The 26,197-nt window shown below is 39.6% G+C and overlaps 1 protein-coding gene across 6 annotated transcripts in view; it reads right to left on the bottom strand.

Annotated features, from left to right (window-relative positions):
- The window catches only part of Sick (sickie), a 121,469-nt gene that overhangs the window by 4,046 nt on the left and 91,226 nt on the right, over positions 1-26,197 (bottom strand). For all 6 annotated transcript variants that reach the window (XM_064127418.1, XM_064127416.1, XM_064127415.1 and 3 more), the window contains 4 exons: positions 25,856-26,085; positions 25,430-25,581; positions 3,212-3,295; positions 68-715 (listed from right to left, as the gene is read on the bottom strand). In XM_064127418.1, the coding sequence (XP_063983488.1) occupies positions 68-715; positions 3,212-3,295; positions 25,430-25,581; positions 25,856-26,085 (1,114 nt within the window). The remainder of the gene's footprint in view (positions 1-67; positions 716-3,211; positions 3,296-25,429; positions 25,582-25,855; positions 26,086-26,197) is intronic.

Here is a 26,197-nt window from a genome sequence, read left to right on the forward strand (position 1 = left end):
GTTCTATTATCACGTAATAACCCACCGACAACTGTCAGACAACGTCAAAAAAAAAGCAATCCCTTACCCGCATCTTATTGAAGTGTTCCTTGAGCGAGTGCAATTGATGAGCTGATGACAGTGCCTCGAGTCTAATATCAGTGAGCACAAGATCCTTCTCCCTCAATTGATTCTTAAGTTCATCGACAGTTGTATCTGTTTTATAAAGTGCTGAACTACTTTTACTGCCACTCAACGAATTATCATGCTCCGGTGATTTTTGTTCATTCGATTCCCCATTATTCTGTTGAGAATTGTCATGTTTAACAGCGGTAGGCAGTCGTGGACTGTTGGGTGCACTGAGTTCACCAGTGATCATTGAACTATTGTCCTTTGTGTCTTCAGCGTCTGATACTGAGCCATGACGATTTTTTCTGGGTCTTGAGAATGCCTTTGAAAATGAACTCCTCAGCCAGCCCTTTTTCTTGTGATGACTGCTCACTGAGCATTGGCTGCTTATTGAATTCAATGATGTCACACTGTCGGCTGACAATTGCCGTGCCATTGAGGAGCCCTGATTGCTGGTGTAACCAGTGCAACCTGTTGTACCAGAGTCTGAATCGCCGAGGGTGTGCCTACGGCCATTTGATGTGGCGGCATTGTTTGTCAGGACAGCTTCTGCACCTTGTTGACGTAAACGTTCTATCGTTTCCCGGAGTTCTTGCAGCTCTGAGTCCTGAAATGATGAAAAAAGTGGTTGAACATCACATTGGCGACGCTGACTTTCAAAGTATTATAAATATAAATTAAGGACCTCGTGGATTATCATCAGAAAGCTTTGTCATTACTAACTATTCCTTTAACAAAGGATTCTGGTAATAAAGATCTGATTTTTAAAAACCGCTGGATCGTATCTCTCAAAACTACAACTTATTAATTATGTTATGAGGTTGCAGTTCCTGGAGAGACTGTCTGCGCAGTCTTACCGCGAATGCTATCAATGTTCACAAAATGATATGCACAGAGGACAAAGCGTACAATGGAGGAAGGTATACGGTAGAGCCGGTGGTGTTTGTGGTGAAGTTTTCCTTTGATCCGGTCTTCCACTCCTCCCGGAGAGAGAAAAACCCTCAATAAAATATCCACTTGAATTATTCGAACATAAATCCGTTCTACTTAGTCACTCAGCTTTAATTAAATTAATAACCGAGGCGGTCCGGGATTAAACGAATTTCATGATTGAGAAAATTATCTATTGGAGATAATCAAAGTTGATTAATGATCGCGTAGATTACGGAGATTTTCATTGGTACCGGTGATACCCGACAGCTACAAAATTAATTATTATGTCTTTGCAAGTGAACAGACTCTAAATTCGTTTTCCATCGATGAAAAATTGTTCGTTCGTGGGACTAACGTGGTGACTACTAAATCAAAGAAGTCCTCGGCTTAAAAAAATTGCCCACATTTCATTTTTAAATGGATCTCCAACACTGAAATTCTCTCGACGAATGAATTCTCCAAATCGAATAAATCAGTTCGTCATTCGAGAAAAATTCTTTGAATTCAAAACTTGTTAAAAACCAATCCGATGAATGAATCCAACTTAATCAACTTTATTCTCCATCGTGAAAGCCCAAATTACCTCGGATTTTCCACCGAAAAGGCCCACCCCAATGCAGCAATAAACAATCAATTCCCCATCCAATATTCCACCCACAACTCCATTTAAAAAAAGCTCTGATTTATTGATTCAGGGATACAATGGTCTCGAAATACACGTGAGTTCAATCGCTGGAGTCGCTGCTCCACGAGTCTGCGGTGCTATACAATTGCCTCATGGACTTGGGGCTCGTTTCCAACCGATCGTCGACCATGTCCTCCAAATGAACCGAAGCTTTTATTGTACCCTGGTTACCGAGAGCCCTTGCACCATTGGCATTTGTAATCGATCCAGCCACTGCTGATGAATCACTGATACCCCGAATATTTTTTCCATCATTCTGACTATCACTCGGGCTTAACAGCAACTTCAAGCGTTCATACTTCAATTGCCTGATGGTCTTGGGAGGTCTCAGTGGATTTGAACTACCCCCGATGTCTCTGAGGTCTTTGTGGTCCTTCTTCAGACGTTTGGAGGCTGGTGATTGGTTCACTGAGGGTTTGCTCGCTTTGCCAAGGGAAATGGCCTTCGAAATGCCATTTTCGTGAGTATCCGAAGAATTTTCGATCTCTCGGTATTTTCGCTTCGATGAAATTCGGCTCAGACGATTCACAGGGACTCCAAAGGGACCGACAGAGCCACTGGAATGGGATTCATTTGAATCTGGTGATACCAATGATCTCGATGGTTTTTTTATCTCACTCTGCATTGCGCTCCTTCTATCAACATACTCCTTTGATCTCTTGCTATTGGAGAGGTCTCAATTTTACTTTGACGTCTTGTCAGATAACTGTACTGATTGCAAATAACTCGACGATGTTATGCTGCTCCATCGTGGAAGGATATTTGAGACGATGCAATTTTGATAAATTTTGGCTGATTCAATCTTTACGGGGGGATTTAGACGCCATAATTTATGGGAGTTGGGTTACAAATACACTTTGATACTGACGTGAATGTAGACGGATTAATCAGTGATGGTCTTTTGTTTTTAACTGCCAAGGAGACGGTCGTTGAGAATTCAGAGAAGAGATTTGTCACTTAGGAATGGAAATTCCCGAGGTGATGTTTTTTATTGCAAAAAAATCTCTCAGATCATTTTAAATATTTTGGTAAAGGAATAAATTGTGAAATATCTCTCAAGGATAATTAATGATTATATCGGGAAACCCATTATAATTAAATTAATTTTGGATCGTATGAAACATCCGAATGATTACAACGTTTCCCTTCGAAAGTAAAACAATAATCTGATTCTCCGAAACTATGAATTCCTGATGATACCGTTTACCCCCCCAATTAACTCATCCAAAAACAGTAGTTAATGGGGTAGAATAAAGACTGGGATTAAAACTCCAGAAGCAGATGGTATCCAATCCCACTGATCTCCTGACGTAAAGATATTAATAAAAAATCGTCGCGTGACTGATCACAAAGAAGTGATTACGTAAATTGATCCATCCTCCGTTCAACGTCTGTCTCATTTTATTAAAAAAAAAAAAAAAGAAAACCGAACCATGCCCAACGGAATTGTAGATAGTTGAAATACAGAACCGGAAATTGACTCACCTTTTTCTCAGCGGTCGCCGTGAGCTGCTGTAGCCTCTGGGTCATGTTCGACAGCGACTGTTCAAAGGCTGCAACGACGTGGGCCTGTTAACATGAAATAATACAAATGCATATTAAAAACAATGAACTCCATAGTCCATTATAAATTCTATTTTCAACGTCGTAAATAATATAACGTTAGATGCAATCAATTCCAGTAAAATTATAGCCATCAAGTGGTTGTAAGTTTTGTTAGAATAAACATCAGACAGGGGCAGGGGGGAGGGGGGCATGTCGTTTGTTGTACCTTATCGTGAGTTGGAAAATTACTTCATGAATACATCAGGAAATTGTAATGTTAATTCATTTCTGCCTGGATCGTTTCAGTTGTCTATCGAGAGATATAAACAATAAAAATTACGTATCTCACCGGTAATTTCCGAGTGAAATATATTGATAGAAAACGTTACCGAGGGGTTACGCAATTTTATTGTTCTAAAATCACAGAAATTTTCCGGAGTATTTCGTAATTTTTTATGTGAATCAACTGCGGAAAATAATAATGATATCGTCAGTTGAAATTTCTAATTCATACAAATAAATGAAACCCACAATATTTTTTTCCCCCGATGACAATTAACAAGTTGCCTGACATTCCTCGATACGCATGAATTTCCAAGCGCATAATCACCGGTAAAATATCTAAGGATATGGTGATTGATCTTAGCCATGTAATTACCCTCTCCCCAATGATTTCTCAACATGTTAAAGGGACCCCACAAAGATCAGCACATAATCAACTGCATAACTGGTCAGGTGGTACCTGGTGCGAACACGGAACCCGTCTCAACTGCCATTGAATCTCAAGCACATGTGTATACACACACACGCACTATTACCATGTGCAGAATCTAAACTGGATCGGCATAAATTGTTAAACATCGGACTTCTATCTCCCCCGAGTTTTTCGTGTTTTTATAATGTTCGAGTGTTCCAAATACAAGTGTGTCTTGACGTTAGAAGGGAGTCATTTTTATCTGCGAGGCGATTAACCCAGATTATTAACAAACTGTGGTATTTTTTCTCGAGTACCCGAGGGCTTTTGGAGATAAAAAGACAGATGGGAATGAACCTGACTGAATGAATAGATAAATTGTGTTCCTGCAACGAGTTTTCGAACGTGTTTACTTCAGCTCTGATTTATTCAACAATTAATTACTGATCATAATGAGACTAAAGATATTTTGGAGCTGAAAAAATGCTTTTTTTAAAATTCATACAGAACTGATGATCAAGTCCCGCAATATTTCCTCGTTAAACTAGGCAGCGGAATAATTCAATCTCTACAACGGTTTGTCTGTCTCGTTGTTCCCCAGATACTCAACTCAATATTGATAGACATAAATTCAAATTTATTCACCACGAGGAGAAAAATTTTCTGTTGAGAAAATGAGATCGTAACTCTGCAGTTGCGGTGGAATTCCATTGTTGTAAAAAAATAAAAACCAATAAAGCCAACGTGAGCACGAATTCTTCCAGTGCTATATCTTTCAATGAACCTTGAGAGAATCACGGAAGTGATTCAACAGAATATTCTGCTCTCATTCTCCGTTCTGCTTTCAAGGCAGACTAGACAGCTGGTGGGCAATCCCCTGTTGACGGAAAAATCCAGAGAGTTTAGAAAAAAAAAAAAGGCAACTGAGGGAAGTAAATTGACTCCTAGACAGAAGACGCGAGTAACTATCGTACAGTCGACACTCTCACCACTTCTCAGCTTTACTCCAGAATGATTTAAGAGGCTCGACACTGAGGTAAAAGACTCACATGGGACTCCCTGTGTAGGCGATGAGACTGACCCACAACCCGACCCACATGCTCACCGTTATACTTTACTCCTTTATTTATTTATTCATTCGACGTCGGTGAAATTACTACCGGAACTCGATTTTTGGTGAAAAATGATGTGAGCTTTAGGATGCCCTCATCAGTAATTCTGATTCCCATTGAATGAATTAATGAGACACCTCAATGTTTTCTACGAAAAATTCTACACACTAATCATGTCAAAGTCAAAAGTGACTGATCTGATTTTACCACTTGGTTACTGTTAAAAAAAAATTATCCAGCACTAAATATATGAATTGATTGCCAGTGACACTCAATATTTGCCCTAAATCCCAATAAAAAAATTCTCAATTGAGCAAGTCCTACTGAAAGTGAATGATAGAAAAAATATATTCTAATTTCAATCAATTGAGATAAAGCAGACATGCGAAGGAGCACTTATAAATAGTATTGGGTCAAGAGATACTAATTTGAACCTTGTAATCTTCCATCTCGACCAATTGACTCAGAATTAAACTGAAATCCGTTCATCACGTGATGACAAAAAAAAATCAAAAGACAGGCAGAGACAAATTACCGAGAAAACAAATGGTGAGCTTTAACATTTGATACTTCATCGATTATGATGATTATTGCTGTAGAGATGACAGACAGACCTACTCTATTTCCTGGGAAACTCGGTTGAATGCAGATGGATCAGAGAGATCAGCAGTGAATTAAAATCCAAGTGCGATGCCTTATTCCGATAGAGACGCAGTTAACGATCCCAAGGTTTACTTGGAATTCTTCTAGACTCATGGCTTACGCGCATATTTTTATGTTGAATGCAACAAAGTTGTTTGGCGGTGGAAGATTATAATTTTTACGGTCGTTAAACGAGTAAAATCATTTCCGTAAAATTGATGAAGACAGGAGATTGCGAAATCACCTAAAAATTATGGGAAAAAAAAACTTGAATAAAGTACACTTCATACTAGATCCCAGTAGTTTATTTTTTAATGTTAATACTGATGAAAAATTGATATTCCAACTATTTCCGAAAATTAATCATCAATTTTTTATGCGCAATGTTTATTTCTAGCGACTGGGGAAGAGGATTAACTGACATGGGAATTCTAAACCGTTATGAAAATATTTATAGAAGTGAAGTGGTTATTTACGGTCTCTAACGTAATCTTTTATGACATTCTGAATAAAATTTAAGCTTTGAGTATATTTATTCTTGATATCAAGTCAAAACAACCTGAAATAAAATTTTTCTCTACCATTACTCGAGTTTTTCAGTAAATTTTCTTTAATTTCTTTTTTATGTGTAAGATTTTGGAGCGATTTCATTAAGATAATAATGTATCACAATCGCATTCCAAAATTATCTCTTTCATAACCATAAAAACCTTGAAAACTTAACTGGAGGAACGTTAAAAGTCGATTTGTCATGTTGCATTAATGGTGAACCAAATTTATATTTTTTTGATAGTAAATTGTCACAGTGAAAGTCAAATTCTAATCACAGGCAAATTTTCTAACATTGTGGGGAATATTACGTCGACTATCGAATCAATTTTGTAAAGAGATCTCTTAACTGTTTCGTTTTATTGTTCTGCATTTGTTCGGTTTTATTCAAAATAAATGTCCCAGGTACACAGGACCCTAGAGTGTTTCCCGTCCTGGATTCGTTTACTCCTTATTTATGAGCTTAAAAAACCGCCCACTCGTCCTCCCATTGGATTTCGTTGTCAGCGAAATACTATAGGAAAATGGGGATTAAATTTTCGCGTGGGCTGAGAAAACAGTACGTGTGCTACACTTGTATTTCAATGTAACTCAATCTGCAAATTTCTGATTATTTTTACGAGCAACTGAGGCTCGATTATCGGTGTTTCCACTGAGAAAGTGATTCTCCTCGTTGACTGAATCGTCCGGCAAAATATTATATACAGTATATACACTATATACAGTAATGGCCCGATCTTTTTGTTACGTTTTCTTCAATTTTCCTCGAAGTTTCAGCTCTTAAAACAAATTCATTTGAACTTCAAGAACTTTAAGAAAATATAACAACGATCATAAACCAGGAAAACAAATTTGCTACACGTGACATCTTCCTTAATTACACCATTATCTCAGTAACGAGTGGTTGCAGGATAAAATATGAGACCCTTTTGTAGCTGAAGATTCACCACAAAAAGGTTCTCCCGGGATAATTGCGTAATAATTACACAAATGCCTCGGTGAACTGATCATAAATAATTTTTTCAATGATTCCCACAACCCCCTCCTTCAATTTCCGGGGTTATAAGTGTCTTCTCTCCAATTGGTTCATCAAAAAATAATGCCAATAATTACAGAGCTGGTACAGACATAAGAGTCTGCTAGCTCTTGAAATAAGTCTGTTTAGAGAACAGTTTTTTTCGTGTATCATTGAAGCCACTTCCGATTGGATTATCTTTCTCCCCTCAACTCCTTTTAATCCTCTAAAATTAGGGGTTTGACAGAAATAGACGAGTGTGAGGAGACTTCCAACGACTGCTGGAAGAACACACGAGAGATGATAATAAAATCTCTGGCGTCGTCTAGTCTGAGCATAACCAGTGTCGCCAGTCCACTCCTCGTAGATCTCATTTAAACTGACGGGAGAAACGAGGAGATCGTAAATGGAATTTTAGGACCCGCAGAATTTTCCACATCACAATATTAAATTCGTCGATTTCAGGGAACAATAAAAATTGAGCCTGAAAAAAATCCCCAGCTCTATCTCATCTTCAAGATAAAAATCATTGTCATCATTGGCTATCAATCTTGTGATTGACGATTCGATAATAAATCAATTCAAGATAGATTATATTCAGCGATTTTAATTGTATCCGCATAGTCAGCGGCTGGAAATGCAATTTGTCTTTAATTTATTTATTATAAACAGATGGTTATGATTGCAAAGTAATTTCAGTGATGGGAGAGCATTCGACCTGTCGAAATAAATTAGTTTCGAGTAAATTCTGGGAGAATAATGATAGTGAAACAGGAAGATAAATTTCATACGCATGACATAGTTCTTAATTACGCCACAATCTCAGTAATGAGGGACTGTGGGGTAAAATGTAACATCTTTTTGCAGCTGGGGAAATTCTCTTCAACAGGATAGCCGGACTATTTCCACTAGAACAACTCAATTCTGGTAATTACTGTGGGCACTCTCATATCAATTTCAGGTAATAACAGATATTAGAAAAATCATTGATGAAAAATAATCCGCACCTCCCACCCATTTTTACGAGTAACGAGTTAAATCGAAATATTTTTCTCGTGTGTAATTCAAAGTTAACACACAAGGACATGTGGGGTGCGGTGTAAATCCGCTGAACAAGGCACATCACTGTGTGCACATTATGTTTTTGCTCGGTAAGCTTTCCGGTCGTGTTTTTATTACCGCAAAAGCGTAAATGCGAGGGCAGTTCGAGTGAAACGACACGTTGAAATGAATAAAAATCGAATAAAAATGCGACTCTATTTGAAATAGACTTTGACCTGAATGAGACTCCGGTGCTATATTTTCCCTCCAATTGATGAAATTTCGAGTTAATTTTCCGCAATAGCAAAGGATAACAGGCTCTGACTATTAATATTCGTTAACGCATTTAAATTTGAGGCAGAAATGTCGATGAATTTTTTAAAACTTATTATTAACGTTTGCTGAGGATCCAGAACCGCTGACGGAGGGTGACTCAAGCTGAACTCCCGTCATAAACCCACCGCATGGATTTGAATAATTACGCGTTTGCTCAACGCACCATCAGGGAATGAGCATGGCCCTTAACCGTAATAATAAATGCCACAAAACTCACTAAATTTTTTCTTCATACGTCGTTAAAACTGGTGGAGTTACTGACCATTTTGAACACCGTCCTTGGAAGACCAAGGGAGAGGCATAAAAAAATTGGGGGGAAAAAAAAATCCGGCTCTTGATTCAAGGAAGAAAGGGGGAGAGGTTCATTATCGACTGAAATGTGTATTTTTTTCGCCCTCCACTTCCTTCTCATTTCGTCAACAATGGAGGAGGTTTTTATCGTGGTATTTGTACATGAGAAGAAGTGCATAATCTACGGAGCGTTACGATGCATAATGTAACTTGGGTTAGTGTTCCCATACGCAGTTCAACTGCTGTTGTTGCTATTCCCAAAACAATATATCTTCTATGTGCAGGAAGAAAAAAAAAATTATCAGATGAAGAGGTGTAGGTTGAGAAAGGGCATGAGAATGAATACCGCGATTTGGGTACTGGAAAAATTGAAATTCTACTCAGTTGAAAATTTACGGTGGAAATTCCAGGGAATTTCATTGTTGAAAATTTACGATTCGATTGAACAATCGCACCCGGAGACAAATATTCAATAAATATCTGAGTCCGTCCAATGGAAATTGAAGACTTGAGTTCAATTGTTCTATGAACATTGATTAAAGTCCAGAAGAAAAGATCTGGAGGATGAAAATAATTTTTGCATCGCACCGTGCGGTAACTAGGACATTAAACACATCCGTAATTTAAAGGATCGTATGAAGAACTTCAGCATTTTTAATGTGCAGAGGATGCGCTTGAGAAGAAAACCAGATTGCCCTGCGTCAGGACCCTCGTGATGAGTTCCTGGGTCATTGATTTATTATAAATATATAAACAAGTTGCGAGATAAAATGGCGAGCACGTGACTGTTTTTAAAATATCAAAAGCAGAGGAAACGTTATCCTCCCCCATAAGGCGTTGAGTGAAGGAACATTTGGAGAATTTTTCTTTCTTCCTCGGGTCGGGGGGTTTGGTCAAAGGGCACTCACACGTGTCTCGTGTTAGAAACGCCTGGACCTCTCCCCCTTCGGCAAATACACGTGTTTTTCTCATCAACGTGAGTTTCAATGAGTACAAGAATGTTACACTAGAATTGGGGAGACGAGAAAATGTTTTCCCTGGGCTACCTAGAGTTTATTTGATGTTTCTCCATCGCCCAGCACCTGAATTTTATTGACCCAGAAGAAGATGTTGTCTGGGGAATTCTTGTTTCGTCTGAGTTAATCATGAATTCCACGGGGATGAATTATTTGAAGCAGATGAATGTGTCGAGATAACGAGTCGTTTCGGGCGAAAAATTTCGAGAGAAATTTTTTATTTCAAATATATTTTCTTCGAGAATTTCTTGGCTTCAAATTTTTTCACATTTTTTATTGAATTATCGTGATGATGAGAGATTATTTATTGAAGAGAACCGCCAGAGACAAACGGAATGAATTTTTAACATTCCAGGGGAACGTTAATTTAATTTAAAGAAATTATTTTCTAGGGCTCATTTTATCACAATTGAAGTAGTGCAATAAAAAAATAATTATCTTAAATCACTTGTTCCAATTTCATTTATATTTTATAGTCTCTTTATCCCAGTTATTTAATTATTGTATTAGAAGGCACTGTCAGACGTTATCTTTCGGAATAACTTAATGTCAATTAATATGTCAAGACGAGAACCGCAACGGAATAATTGATTTTTTATGAGAGTAAATAGCAAGAGATAAACAGAAAAATATTTCAGTCCAAAGGGAACATTAATTGGACTATAAAATAGCGGATTATTTCAGTAAAATCTGAGGTCATTATCCGAAAAAATCAGAATACCTGAATTTTATTCAATTAACGTCAAAGTAATTTGATGAAAGTTTTTAAATGACCGCTCCTAATTTTACTTCCATTTTACAGTCGATTTTTTACACGAAATCAATTATCAAATCATTTGATAAATGATTTAGGTGTCAGGTACATTGAAGAATAAATGTGAGATATTATCTGTCAAAATCACTCAATTTCAATAAAGGATACAATCTCCAGCAGATACTGAATCCCCCTCTTATAATTGACCAGTTAACTGGTGGCATCAGCCACCTCGAAACCTCATACATTCCCTCAAATGATCCGATGAAATCACCGATCATTAAAAACCACCAGAAATTCTCAACCGAGAAAAAAATCTCTTTCAACTCTAGAAACCTCACAAAAACTAAATACCAACGAAGCCCTCAGCTCGTACAATAAAATATTCTCCCCAAAAAAATTAAAAGCATCAATTACCGCATGACCCCGTCACTCCTCTTCCAACGGTAAATTCCCATTACCTATCTGCCCTCCCCCCAGTCACATAATTTGTGCTTCAACAAACGACAATATAAAAATTATATATTTATCAACGACAAACGAATTAAATAAACGTCACGATAGATCAGACCGCGTTCGTCTTGTCGGCTAATTAACAGATCGATTTTCCACACGTACCAAATTAAATAATCACATCATCGCTTGTAAATGCAAATGAAATAATTGCAGTGTGTCACGTTGGAGCATATGATTAAAGCCCAGACCCTCTGTGGCGTCATAAGGATCAACTGAGTGCAGACGAACTAGTTGGGGGACGTGGTGCGTCTAATTATTCAATCGACGAGGACATGGGGTATGGAACATTAGCGGTTCCACCAGCCCACGCTTCGTTATAGAGCTCGTGGTACACCATTGGCCCCCTCACCCGTCCTATCTCTCTCCTCCCCCTCTCCCCCCAGGATGCCGTAATGTGAGTTGAGGCTTTGAATTCGTTTGACGGTGGATTTTGCTGGCGTCTTATTAAAGTCACCCGCACGCACCCGTGGGCGGTACCACGGGAGTGAAGGGGCGAGGGGAGGAAGGGAGAAGCACTCGCGAGATGAATTATTAAAATAAATCAAGACCGACAATCGTTGATAAATGGCCCTGATGTACCTCGTTTTCCTCTCTTTCTCTACAATTTTTTTTTTTTTTTCATGAGGACGCCAGCATATCCGGTATTATGGCGTCCGGCCATTGTGTGACAGGTGAGCTGATTTTACTTCCCATAAAATCTGATGATTTATAGAAATCTCAAGGACAGTTAAATATTAAAATTCGAAGGTACCGGTAGTCAATACGATTTAAAAAATAAAAACTAAAAAGTTTAAAGTTGCGCGATCACTCTCCTCCAAATGGAAAAATGTCTTTACCAGAATTTTTAGCGTTCGGATCTCCTTTTGGAAATTTCAAACTCATGGAGTAATAACGATGACTTAACAAGTCACTTTAACAATTTTTCTTCAATCGCTTTCATCCCGAGGGGATTTCCCCCACCGTGAATGAAAAAATGGAAATAAACAGCGGTGAAACCGATTGATTACCTGCAATGCCGGACAACTTCGATGTCGATACTTCTTGGTGGCGAGTTCCCACCAGGGTATAACACACCCATTGCCCCTAGGCTTGACGGGATCGCTCACTGCATGCTCGTACAGTGGTTCGAGTACAGGAACATTTCCCGAGAGTCGTCTACTTGACGCATCACTCGACCGCTGCTCTTTTCCACCGCTACCACGTCTCGGTAGCGTAGCAAAAGCCCCAACAACAACAGTTGGATAATAACCATCGTCATTGGATTCGAGTGAATTATGTCTAGTGCGTGACAGAGTAGAGAATTTAATGGATAAATTATCACTGTCCCTGAGCCGCCTCTCAATCTGTCCCTGCATGATCATCTCCGTAGCGTCAATCAGATAATTTTTCCTCGAATCTCCATTCCTCACGTCTACGGTACTGGCACAAGATCGCTGTAACATCGGCATCGTACGCTCACCATCAAGGACGTCTTCGCTGGATTTGTGAAGTGGATGAGCCATGACCTTGGCCCTTCTACATGGCAATGTGTCACATCGCCGTTGAAACAGACGTTCATCACAGTTATCATCTCTCTGGATCCCATCGTCTGTATTAATACGAGATAAACCCACTGGACTTTTTCTCGTATCCTCGACTCTCGACCGGCTTCTACGAAGTATACCCGTGACCCGAGGTCGTCTTCCGTGTTTTGATTCGTCGTCCGACTCTACGGTAGGGTCATTGTACCCAACTGGTGATGCAGCTGAATGACTCTGATCTTTTCTACGCAACACCGTCGACTCTTCGTTGGTATTAATTCTACGATTACTTCGTCTCAATCCCGAAGAAGAGTAATCATTAGTCGACACTCTAGTTCTTGGTAATTCCGTGAAGCTCTCGCTGATCGCGTACAGTGATTCACTTGATTTTGTTGATGATGTGCCGGTTGAGCCGGTGGAATGACGCGATGAGTTGGATGATATCTCGATGGAGGACGATCTGGGCAGGAGTTTCGGTGGTAATTTCCCATAGGAATTTGGCCGGCGAGTTGTACGTGGTGTATCCAGTGTCGAGCTGTTGTCGTCGTCGTCGGTTTTCAGGAGAAAATCTGGGGATATTGGGGGCATTGGTGCCATGTCTGGTTTACGGTAGCGGTAGATTTTCGAATTATCTTGGCACTGGGTCTTCGGGATTTTTGTTATAACACCGTAGCCGGTGTTACGGCTCGTGTAGCCGAGCTCGTCGTAGCTTCGGTCGATCTCGGCGATGTTCTTGTTTATGTCCTCGATGTATCGTGCCGTTGTACGATAGAGATCACCACTGGGTACGTAGTTGCCGTCCGTCGGGGGATCTTTCGAGGGAGACTTTGGGGGAATGTTTGGAATGGCGTAAATCGGGTGTTTGGGCTTTGGAGGGGTTGATTTATCAGGGTTTATCCTGGGGGTGTCCTCGGGGACGACGTCGTAAGAAGCCTCTGATGGGATTCTCCAGTTGTCGTTGATCGTCGAGTTGTCGGTGATCTGGGGACCGAGGAGGCGGTTCAGGGAGAGCTTCAGGTCGTCGGCGGGACAGTCTGGGGCGACTGTGTCGTAGAGGCTCTCCGTTGGGTCCTGAACTTCGTTACGTTTTTGACTAGTGAACGTGTTGAGCGTCATCTTGCGTTCGGGGTTGACGATAGCCTCGTTGGGCCGCTTCGGGCGCTTCAGGGTGCCGTAATTTTCTAGGAGGGTGTGCCTGGCCGTCGATGACCACCTGGGGAACTGGTGGATTTGGTCCGTGGGGATGGTGGAGATCAGTGGTAATGTGCTGGCGTCACCGGGGATCTTCAGGAGCTCCTCCGAGTCGGATCTGTAGACGGCTCGAGGTCGATTTCTTGGGCGGGAGCGGATCGTCGCGTATCCGTCGTGGACTCGACGTGAGCACACGTTCAGATCCATTTCTCCCAGCGATATTTCACTTTTGGATGCACTTCACTACACTGCGGTCATTTTTTTCACGGCTGTGGGCCATTCTTCCGGCCTGGGCGCAATATTGAGAACCTGGAGAATAGGATTTGCTCGGAAATTGCTGGTACCTCGGGGGATTATTCGTCGTGAGTGGGAGAGAGGGCGGACACCAATTGGGTCTTGTGTGGATCTGAGGAGTGACGCAATCGATGTGGTATCTCGCGAGATGTGAATATGAGATGACAGTTATGAACTCCACCTCGAAATTATTCTTGCTTTGGGTTATGCAAGACTGGATGACCTCTTGGGTGCCAGTAGTTGGAATATGTTAGGGGAATCATCGGAGTGAACGTTGGAATTTAGATGAATTTTGGGTAATAAAATAATGCTGCCCTAATTTAACTTCACGAAACGTAATTTTTCCAAATTTACTTTTCTCCTCGTACAATACAAATGCACTGTGACACGAAGAGAAAAATTCTTGAAAAATTACGGGTTTGTTCGGTAATCTGCCCATCAAAATAGTATTCAGTAAAAATTGGACCAAAAAAAATTTGAGGTGAGTTTTATGAGAACAATCAACTTCTGAAGTCTAATTTTTCCCACAAAATTTCACCTTAAAAGTGGTTGATTGTTATTTCCTCTAATTTTTATTCAAAATTTGTTTTCGTGTACGAAACAGTTTCGCATTATTTCACTGAACGTGTCATAATTTATCTGGATTTTTTCCTGACCTGATCTGTCATTTTTACCGAATATTATTTTCACTCGAAGATTTAAACAATTTTTCTCTTTGTGAAGACTGAGTAAAGAACACGGGGGTCACGATATCCATCTCCTCCTCCTGACTACATTAGTGTAAACCCAATAAAATCAATGGATCCCCTGTTCCTCCTACAGTCAGCAGAATCAAACAATCACGACTTCGACTCCTCGAGTACATCATCTCCGGATTTTCTAATTCCCCCCCCCCATCTCGAACGACCCAAATCGACCCGAATAGAAAATTTTCGAGAGTTGGAGTACCATATGGTTCGTTATCGTGAACCACTCCACGGCCCTGTGATCTCCAGGAGAAGGAGCGGTCAATTCCCCGACGCGTAACGCGATGTACGATAAAAAAAAAAATCCAACCAATACAACAGACCGAGAGAGCTAAGGTCCCTGGCACTAGATTCGAGGTCGCAATTACCTTCCACAATTTTCACGGTGAAAGGAGAATTTCTCATTTTAATCCTGAAGTGCACCAATTAAAGTTATAATGAATATTCGCGTTTCGCATTAATTTAATAAAAATTTCCTTTCGAAACACGAAAAAGACCTCGAAAAAACCATTAATATCATGAAAAAATAATCGTAATCCTCCAGATGAAGGGGATACGGGAATTGATATGGTCAAATAAGATCAAACCATCGAACGGTTCTTCAGGAGTTGAGGTCGATTACCCGGGAAATAAATCGTCCTTGCGGCATTCTCACGTTACACCCGTATTGTCCACAAAGAGTGAAAATACCAAAACCAATAGCGGAGTTTATTACCGATTATGGTGTCCTCAAGATGATGAGGATAACCATGTTGGGTGATATTCTGTCGTTTTCACACACCTCCCGGTGGATTCATCACAGCCTCCGGCGCGCAAACCTACGATTTGACGCCTCGTTTTCCTTCCCAAGGGCTCACAACGGAAGTGAACAATGTCTCACCGAGTGATTTATAAGCGTTAAGTGAGTGGCGGATGTGTAATATGGCCTTTGGGGTCTGCTTCATTTCTCCGAGACGGTCAGAGTCCTTTTTGCTGGGTTGGGAAATTCGATGTGTTTGATTTTATTACGTGGGAACGAGACTGACTGACTTTTGCAAATTATTTCCGAGGAATTTTCACTGATAAAAAAATTTTTTTTTGCTGCATTAGCCCATTAGAAGATCAAAAGTGACCCCAAAGTGACCCCTTCCCTCATGACCCTCCTAAACTTGCTAAACTTGCAAATATTCTCCCCGAGAATATATATTTTTCCTGACCACAATTTTCCCATTAGATCACTCCCCATTACGACATAAAAAATACCCGCAATCCATAACAATTTTTTCAGGTAATAAATCACTCTAATGTTGCAAGATTGCGATTAAAATCGGTGAATACTGGTGAATGTCGTGGGTATTAGCTAATAGTTAAATATAGAATGTGTCTCTTCCTCTGGTATTTTCCGCGTCGTCAGCAAACACATTATTTCACTTCTTAATTCACGTGGTTGGAGGTACGTTCCACTCCTTCCTCGCATTGGAACAGGTGAGACAAGGTGCATAGAATTAAATGGATGGGAATAATAAAAAAAAATGGGGCCCTAAGAGCATTATGTCATATGTGCATTTCAAAACACGAGCGACATGGCGCCGCCCGCAAGACCTGTTTTAAATGCACCGCGTCCTCTGTGATTTGTATTATGAATACATTAGAATGAGTGAGAACTGGTCTTCGTTCGCAGTATCAATTTGTCCACTTTGGATGTCACTGCAATTTTTTTCGGAGGATAATCGTGTCGTCTCCGGGACATGGGATATGAGCATGAAGATTAAATTGAATGGACAATAATTACGGTGTCAAGGAACAATTGAAATTTCATTGATATGGAGTGAAATTTATTCAGCTTTCGGAGAAATAAATAATGGAGTTCAAGGTTTCATGTGCGGAAAAAAATATATCTCGAAATTTTCCTGTTCTCTTCGTGATATTTTCATGGAAAATAATCAGACGGAAATGTTTTGTAATTAAACAGCGAGATCGAAATCCTCATCAGCAATAAATCATAAAATATATTCATCAGAATTTTGCCCACGTTATTCTCCAGTAAAAATTATTCCGATGAATTTTTTTCCGCATTGAATCGTGATTGCAGAAGGTACGATAAAAAATCGTATCATCAATCATCAATTGCATCAGAAACGATGGAAAATGAAATGGAACAGAGGTCAATGAATTCTGTTTCCACAATTGGAATTTGCAAATCAATCAACTGCTCCCTGTACATCGATCCAACAACAGTCGATAGAATGGAATTGATTTTTTTCTCGTGTGTTTATCTTACTGCGGGAATAATGGGCAATTGAACTGAACTGGAGACTGTGTTACAAAAATAATTCATCGACTAATCACCACCCAATTTATATTGATTTTCCCAATGAAGAATAGAACACCCAGAAAACGCCCATTTAAAAAAAAAAATCTCCGCGTCGAGTGAGCTTAAATAATTACCAAAAACCGTTCCACTGACCGGAGAAAATCACCGAAATATCCTACAATGGAAACCTCTCAAAAACTATCTCATCAATTCCAAAAAGCGGAAAAATACAAAAGGAAAAAATTATTTCTGAGAGTCAGACGTCCGCTTTTCGCTGACACGGTTCAGTTTTATCATTGAAAACCACTTGTGTATTCCTGGTGAGGCACAAGGCGTGAAGACATAGTCGGTATCTAGGTATAAAGAAATAACAGTTTCGAGGTGAACGAAAATTTTCTCAGGATTCAAACACTCCGGTGGATGAATAAAAGTAGGAGAAGAAGGAAGAGAATTGCCCCTTCGGGGGCTTTGGGTTTGAAGTATGCGGGTCATGAGCGAACAGGGGCTTCTGTAACTAAAGAAAACGATTGGATACGTATAGTAAGTCTAGGGGGAGTTGGGGGGGTCTGGTTTTACTGGTACTCAAAGGGTTTGGAGGTGGGGTAAATTGAAGATAATATCGTGGATCGTCACGTGTGCAGCTAGGAACTTCATAAAACCCCAGAGGCAGCAGCCTCAACTACTTTTATACTCTCTCGAAGTAGAATTACTCGGGGAAAATGCAAGACTCCCATAATAATTAACCAGTTCTCGAGGTTTCCCCCGATGTTTTACAGTTTAACGCGTCATTTATTGGTATTTTGTTGTCTATTAATTCACTGAAGGTGCGGAACTGCTGGATTTACGACGATCTTTCAGGTAAAATTGAAGGATCGGTATTTTAGTTATCATTTTCTGGATAATTCTTTGTCATCACACACGATGGTGATGAAGTCAGGGTGATTAGGGGGGATTTGTTGTGCTGGGAGACAGTATAAACATGAAAAATATGGAGGGGAAATATTACTGGTGTCAGAGGATGAAAAAAGTGGATCACTGGGGTCAATTAATTTTTTTTGACTGGGGACATACTCCGAGGATAAACTGGTAGCGATGATTAATCATTTGTAGAAATTCCTGAGTCATGATTGGGTATTATGAAGATGTCTTCGAGGTTCAAGTGAGTGATAGAAATTTTGTTGATGGGAATTATGGAACTCTGGGTCTGATGGAGTCGTTGATTGTGAAATTGGCAACATTATTCACGATTGAAATTTCGTGGCTATTTTTATTAAATGACAGAATTATCGAAATATCCAGGGTTTTTACCACCGGAAGGTCCCCATTTGATTTTGAAAAATTAATGGGAATTGTAAGGCCGGGAGAGGGGTAAAACGAGGTAAATTAACTCATCACTAATCGATCTATGTAGCGAAATAAAATAAAATAAAAGAATCAATTAAATTATTATCTTCTTCTGAGAGTTGGAACTAGAGGAACGCACTCATTGAAATGATTATTCATGAATAAATTCCCGCCTCGCATATCTCCCCCAAAGAAACTCATCACCAATGGATTGATACCCAGCTAATGAAAATTCAATTTCATAAAGAAACAATTCCATAAATTTCAAGAATTAATCTATCGACGTTGTAAAAACCTGAACCTTCGCCGTATTTATTTTTTCATTACCGAGTAAAACCGGAAACGAGATGATATCTCAGAAAGAAACTCATTCACATATCGAATATCCGTTTATCGATGCTCAATCAATTTATCTGTCACGTCTCCTCCCGTGGGGCAACAGCCAACAGCCGATAAAAATCAATAGCGACGGAAGTCACTGGGGTCGAGGTATTTCAACCAATACCCTGAAACCATTGAACGTCATCCCACCGACTGTAATGTACAACTGAAAGGAGACAAGAAGTCCACAGGAAGACGATCTCTCGCGAGTGGAATCCGTCTGGAAATGAAATCCGCAAAGAAACCCGAGCGTGTCTCTCGTACACCAGAGTCTCGCGTCCACTTTTTCCTGTAACATCAATTCCACGGATCCACTTGACGGATCTTTCCTCCCTCCACTTTCCTCTATCTCTCGTTTTGACATTTTCTTTATACACTTCAAGAAATTTTGGATAAAAACCATTGACGAACTAGTTATTTTGTTAAAAATTCGAATAATTCGTAATTTTCAACCGCGAAAAATTCTCTGAATTTTCATAATTGTTTGGCTCTTCAATCCGGTCAATCCTCACCCCCATGTCATTGATTATCTCTTCCCATTGTGACGGAAATTTCCAGAAATTCCTATTTTTTTAATCAGACCATCAGGATTGATTCATCATGAAATGTAAATTAATGCCCAAAGAGACCCGGGAAAATTCAGTTACCAACAACCCCAGAATTAATGAACTCTTGGACAACGACTACAACGTATCCACTTGCCTCCGAGTTACCAGAAGAGACAAAAGGCATAAACGACGAGTAGTAACTTTTAATAAGCAAAGAAACGGGATTGGCCGAGTCGTTGGCTTCAATCAAGAAAATACGGGGTCTTTCGTTGCCTTTCCATATCTCCTCTATCGTTACGGGTTTGTCTCCAGCCGTCTGTGTCCCCTATCGAACATAGAGAATTAAAGTCAACCAAAGGGGAAAACAAGATGAGAAAACAACGCGAAATCATTATTATCCGAGACATATGCCGTCATTATCGAGAACGTGCCTGGGGCTCTACCGTGACGTCCATCATTTTTCTATTTCCCTGTACTTTTACCACATTCTCGTACCATTTTTTAATACTGGAAAAGGTGGAAGGACATCCCCAAATATCACGACACTTTTGTCAAGGTAAACCGAGACAATTATTCCTCTCACGACTTTTAAAATAATTTATTTAATGTCACCAATTAATTTTATGATGTGCTAGAGCCTGAGAGTTCTTGAAAAAATGCTAATGACTCAATAAGATTGAAAATTGCCGGAGTGTCAGGCAAAAAATGACAGGAGATACAACAATCCATTTTTAAAAAATGCCTGGAGGGTAAATTTGATTGAAAATCTCATCACTCACATCCGTAAATTACCAGTCTCTCCAATGACACAACATGCAACCATCAGTATCCTCAACTTCTCGCTCAATAATCTTGAATATTAACTAGAAATGATGTCACCGGGGTAACCTGGAGGCGAAGTATTCACAATCGTTTAGAATGATTACTCAGACAATTGCAATGAGGCCGCCTACATTTCCGGAAACGAGAGAATAATCCTAGGGAACGAGGGTAAAAATGAAGACACAGAAGTACGAAAGAATTAAGAGACAAAATGAAAAGAAAAAATTCTAGGGTCGGGGGGTAAGGACGAAGGAGGCTTGTAGAGCCTGCACAATCTCCTCCGAGTTTGTCCACTAATCCCTCGGAAATTCTGGCCACGTTGAGACCGAATGAGGGAGACAAGAGAGTAGAAAAGCGTTGAGACGAATTTTAAAAGTTAACTGCTGACGGCACCACTGCGGCATTTACCTCCCTTTAAATATTAATAATAACAAAAGCGAACAACGACGGGGCTTGTTATGGGACCGACAATGAAACACCATTTTGAGAATTGAATTCTCATGAGTTAAATAAAGTTAATGGGAATGGTTAATGAGGCTGTTAATTTTTATTAAAAAAAATGACACGATTCAAAACAATTTCTCTCCCTCCCTAACGCGGATAAATTTGTTGCAATTTATGGTTTATTTATGGTTTCTTGGATTATGTCGATGGAATTTCAATAACGGGAGGAGTGGCGTTTGTATGTTAAAAGGCTTCCATCGAATTGCAAATTGTTGGATACAAACGCATTCGAGACTGTGAACGTGGTATTGGAAAAACAATAACAATTTCCGTGGTGATATCAGGGTCTGGAGAATATGGCGTCATTTGAGGAACATTGCGAGAATTTTTATGAACAGATTTTCTCTAGCTCTTGAAATTCTATTGATAAATAGAATATATACTTCAATAAACCTAAAATAACTCTAAAAATCCCGATAAATCAGACCCATAAAATTCAGTGATTTTATCATTTATCAGTTGAAAACTGAATTCATCGAATTCTCCGCAAATTAATCCATAACTTCATGAACCCAACACCATAATTTCGAAATCAAGATATTTATCCCTCTGTTCCCATCAATATGATCAAATTTTCTCAACCAATCTCCAATAAAAAAAAACCACCAAAGAGATGTCTTCCACCCTCACATCATAAACTCCCCAAACTGACATTTGTCCCTAAAAATATACGATAGCACGAAACGAGCAGTTCCCAGACTCGCGAAAAGCCCTGAAGGTAAATAATTTCCAAAAAGGTTTTTGTCCCAATCGATTGTCCATCCACTCCCCAAACATAAACGACTGTAAATCCCCATGATTTAACCGAAGAAAGTTGAAGCAATAGCGGGGGGAAAAAAGGAGGGGAGGGGGTCATAAATCCCAGAGGGCAAAAGGGACTCACGAAAACGTGCGTGTACAGACCACTGTGGGGGCCATTGTCCCTTTTTCAAGAGCCGTTTGTCCGATTGCACCAAGGGCCCAGTGTGTAAACGTGTCTGTAAATGCGAGATACGTTTTTCCCACCAGAGAGAGGCCCAACAGTCAACAGAATAAATTATCAATAATATCGGTAGGATTTTTTTTCCCCTCTCCCCCTCCCTCTCTCTATCGTTTTCTATAGATACGTGAGGAGTCAAGCTAATTGGTGTTATCGTCGCAATTCATTGTCACAGACGTCCCCATTTTCATTTATCTCCTTATTTCTTCAACGTACGTTTGTCTATTTATACAATTGGTATACGTGCATGTAATAATGTAATCGCGAGGAACTACCGGTGAGGTTATCGATTTGGATCGTCAGCTTTTTACATTGTACATGTGGAGGTTTTTTTTTTTTTAAGAGCAATGAAATTTCGAAAGCGCAGGTGTTGCCTTAGCACAACGCGATGATCAGTCGCCGGTTCATTTTAAATGTTGAAGAAAAAAAAAATTGATTAGACTTCGAATTTTTGATTGACCGAGATGACCATAAAAGAGCGATAATTTTTCGGGGGATTTTATTGCTAATTTTGAGCATAAATTTCACGACATTTCAGGATATTTGGTTCATCTACGAAATACGGAATTTTTAGAAATTTAGTGTTCAGTGAAACGAGACAGTCCCACCTGTTGAGAGAATCGTAATAAATATTCCTCGACTTTTCTACATTTCTATTCATTTTCACGGAATGGTAGCCTCCTGAAGGTTCAGTGGGAAGACGAGTTATGTACCTTCTGCTAACCCTCAACGATGAGATAACTCTATCAGTGAACGAAAAAATTCAAGTGTTTGTGCTTTGGATAAACATCCTGAATATTGAAGTAACCGGAATTCTCCTGAAAACTGAACCTTTTTCCCCCTGAAAAATCTCAGAGCTACTTGACTATCCTCCCAATACAATATATTTTACTAATACCACGAGAAAATCCATTCACGTACGGAAAACCCGCCTACGTGCACTAAATCAGTAAAAAGAGGGTACGTTTTCTAACACTGAACTTGCAGAGTCACGCAACTCAGCTACTGTGTGACTACCCGTGTTTCATGAGAGATGATTTTCCTTATAAGCGTTTGATCAATTGATCCCTCGTATCCATCCATCATGAACCGAGCGGATCATCAGGAATTTTAAAGAAAATGTAATGAGTTCTTCTCGAGAAATCCGACATATCTCAACATGACAAACGGGAAAATTCTATTTTTCTTGGTAGGGACGTGAAGATATTGATGTCGATAAGTTATTCCAATCAATTTCCTGTAAATCTTGGACTTTTGTTACTATACAGGAGATATACTCTTGATCCAAACTCCAACTTGAAATTTCATAATTATTTCTAACGCCATGAAACCATTCTCCACTCAACCGATCATGAAAATAAACTGAAATGGTGCCATTCTCCAAAAGATTATAACCCCAGGGCAGACAAGCAAACTGATAACAACAATCTCGAAGTCCCGCATTCATAGATAAAATAATAAAGCAAAGGACTCTCCGATAAAAAAAAAAACAAATTTAACACCAGAGTGTTAATACAACGCAGTAAAATCCATAGATTATCAATCGAGGTAAACCAGCAATTTCCTTGATTATTATTTCTCTCCCATTTTTATTCTGCATTATTCATCAATTATGGTTTATTGACGGTGGTTATATGGAATAAATTATAAACTCCTGTAGTTATAGAAAATAACTTCCTCGTCGTGATGACGATCATCACGACAAGGGTTTCGAGTCACGATAATTACCAGATGCACTTGATATCACTGTTGTTCATTACTACAACTTCATTTATAAACATTTCAACTTTTTTTTTTAATCACTCATGCGTCACTGACACTCGGTCACGAAGGGCTAATGAATAAATTTTCATTAGGTGATAACTAATCAAAACAAAATTTCAATGAAGAGCGCGGGAGATCACAACAATGCGCTGCGCTGCGCGTCTCAGCACCAACTGACGACAGACCCAACCAGTAGTTTATGGATCCCCCTTCCTCCACGTTTGGATCGTGCAGATGGTGCGAAGAGGGACTTTCATTGGATAGAGAATATACTGCTGGCCCTTACTGCGCTATTGGTGGACTGAACAATCTGATATCGCTACCAATAGCATCAGGAGGATTTCTGATGCACTTCCTGGCGGGTTTTTCGATTTATCGAGGTGACGAGGGTAAATGTCTGTTGTCGATCGATCAGCCCAGAGACAAATCAATAAATTATCGGAAAAATATTGAAAGGACCCACGCGGTTATCGAACCCAAGTCATCATTCGTTAATTAACAGAAACAGAGAATTTTGTCTGGGCACGCGGGTAAAGCTCGCACCCTTTGAGGAAAATATCCTTCGGGGAGAGGGTTATTACTTTTAATTTCGTGCAGCGAAATGTTTTTCAACGAAAAAATACCTTTCGTGTCGTCAACGATTATTGGATATTTCTGAAACTTTAGTTATGGGCGCGCCTGCCATACAATCACGATTAGAGAAATATAAAATTTTTTGAGGGAAAGTAATTATTTGGAGAATGGAGTTTTAATGGACGTTGACGCGTCAGAGCCGAGGGGAAGAGTCCACCTTTGTTGGAGTTTTGACTCAGGGAAATAATGGCATCGCCTTTGTTTCCTCGTTTGGGGGAGAATTGATAGAGTTTTTTTTTATTAGTCATGGAGATCGTGCGCGCGAGGCTAAATCTTAGAAATGTGTCGATTAATTGTCATTACTTCTGGTTGAATAGATTTGGCTAAATGTGGTAGATGATATAATCATATCGCGACGTGAAATTGAATTTATTACCCACGATTATGTGGGTAAATCGAATTTAATAGTTAGTTCGGTTTTGACGTAGGAGATCGAGGAGAAAAAATTATTTCTGCCAGGAATATAGGATTTCTAATGACAATGACATTTCGACAGAAACTTCTTGAAATTTCTTTAGAGAAAGCGCTAGGTTTATCTGGTAAATGATGGGTTATCAGAAGTGGTTATCAGAGTATCGACTATCTCTCGATATATTTTGATAATTTCTCATAAAATATCTGGGCACCGAGACGATGCTTTAATGACAGCGATTTAATGTCACCGTTGTTTTACGCGTTGACTAATCGCTGTCACACGAGCAGTGCAGGATAAAGTTCAAAACAAAGAGTAATTAATTCCGCATTTGATAATCAACGACCCGTATTAAGCTCCTTCCTCCGAACTAAAAAATTTTTTTTCGCGCTAATCAATAGTAGTGATAAATGAAAGGAGATAATTCCACAGGACATCTCCAGATCCTCAGGAATTAACTTATCTCCTTCGACAACTGTACTATCAAGATCACTCCTAGTGAATAAAATCTGTAATTTCCTAGTGAAACCAGTAATCAAGTAATTTTCCCAGGGAGACACCCGCAATCATCTCGTCGCTCATTGAAAGATAGCGTCAACACGAGAAAAAATGTTAAATAGATAAAAATTCAACTCCATTTGTGAGAATCGTAATTGGATCTAGCCAATAATCTTTACGACTCCACCTCATGCAATTTTTCATCCCCCCTATAACGCCATAACAACTTAATTAATGAGAATGTGAATGAAAAATTGACTCACATTAGTCGTGAGTTGATTCGTCAGGGAGTGAACTTTTTCCTGGGCATCCTGGAGCTCTCGCCTCAGCTTTCTCACTTCGTGAGCATGTTTTTCTTCAGCTGAGCTGTATAAACTGCTTGCGGTCGATACAAGAGAAACTGAAGAACCGTGAACTGTAAAAATTGAGAGAAAGCGAAGCAAAGTGTGAATTTAATGTCCTATTCATCTCAATTCCTGATTTATCAATTAAGACCGGAATAATTACTACTCAACATTAATTAGTTGATGTAAATACTAACTTAAACAATTTTTTTATTGTCTGCAACTTAAAAATTTTGTTGTGAGTGTGTTCTCCACTATTTTTCTCCCAATTCTTTTTTTGTGGCTCAGAAAATAGGAAAGGAACGAGGAATCGAATTTGTTATGTCAATAATTCATGATATTTACTGTCATCATCCTTGTGGACGTGTTGGTAGAGGTTTGGCGGCTGTCTAGATCCGTGGGTTGGGGTTGGAGAGGTCGGTTGAGACCAGTGCTGGCCTGCACAGCTCGCTGATCCCACTGGAACACTGTAGTATGGCTCGCCAGTTATGCCAATGCCCTCTTCACCAACTGACGACGATGCACCACTGCCACGAGCCAACATCGATGGATACATCTTCTCACTTTTAGTTGATCTTTAAGAACAACAAAATTGGGAGTGGGATTAAATATTGGGGGAATTGGTGAATGATATCGAGAGGACGATTAAGCTTGAGACGAAGAGGTTCAGCCAGTGTAGGTGATGTT

The sequence above is a fragment of the Diachasmimorpha longicaudata genome, chromosome 9, assembly GCF_034640455.1.
Source record: "Diachasmimorpha longicaudata isolate KC_UGA_2023 chromosome 9, iyDiaLong2, whole genome shotgun sequence".
NCBI lineage: Eukaryota > Metazoa > Arthropoda > Insecta > Hymenoptera > Braconidae > Diachasmimorpha > Diachasmimorpha longicaudata.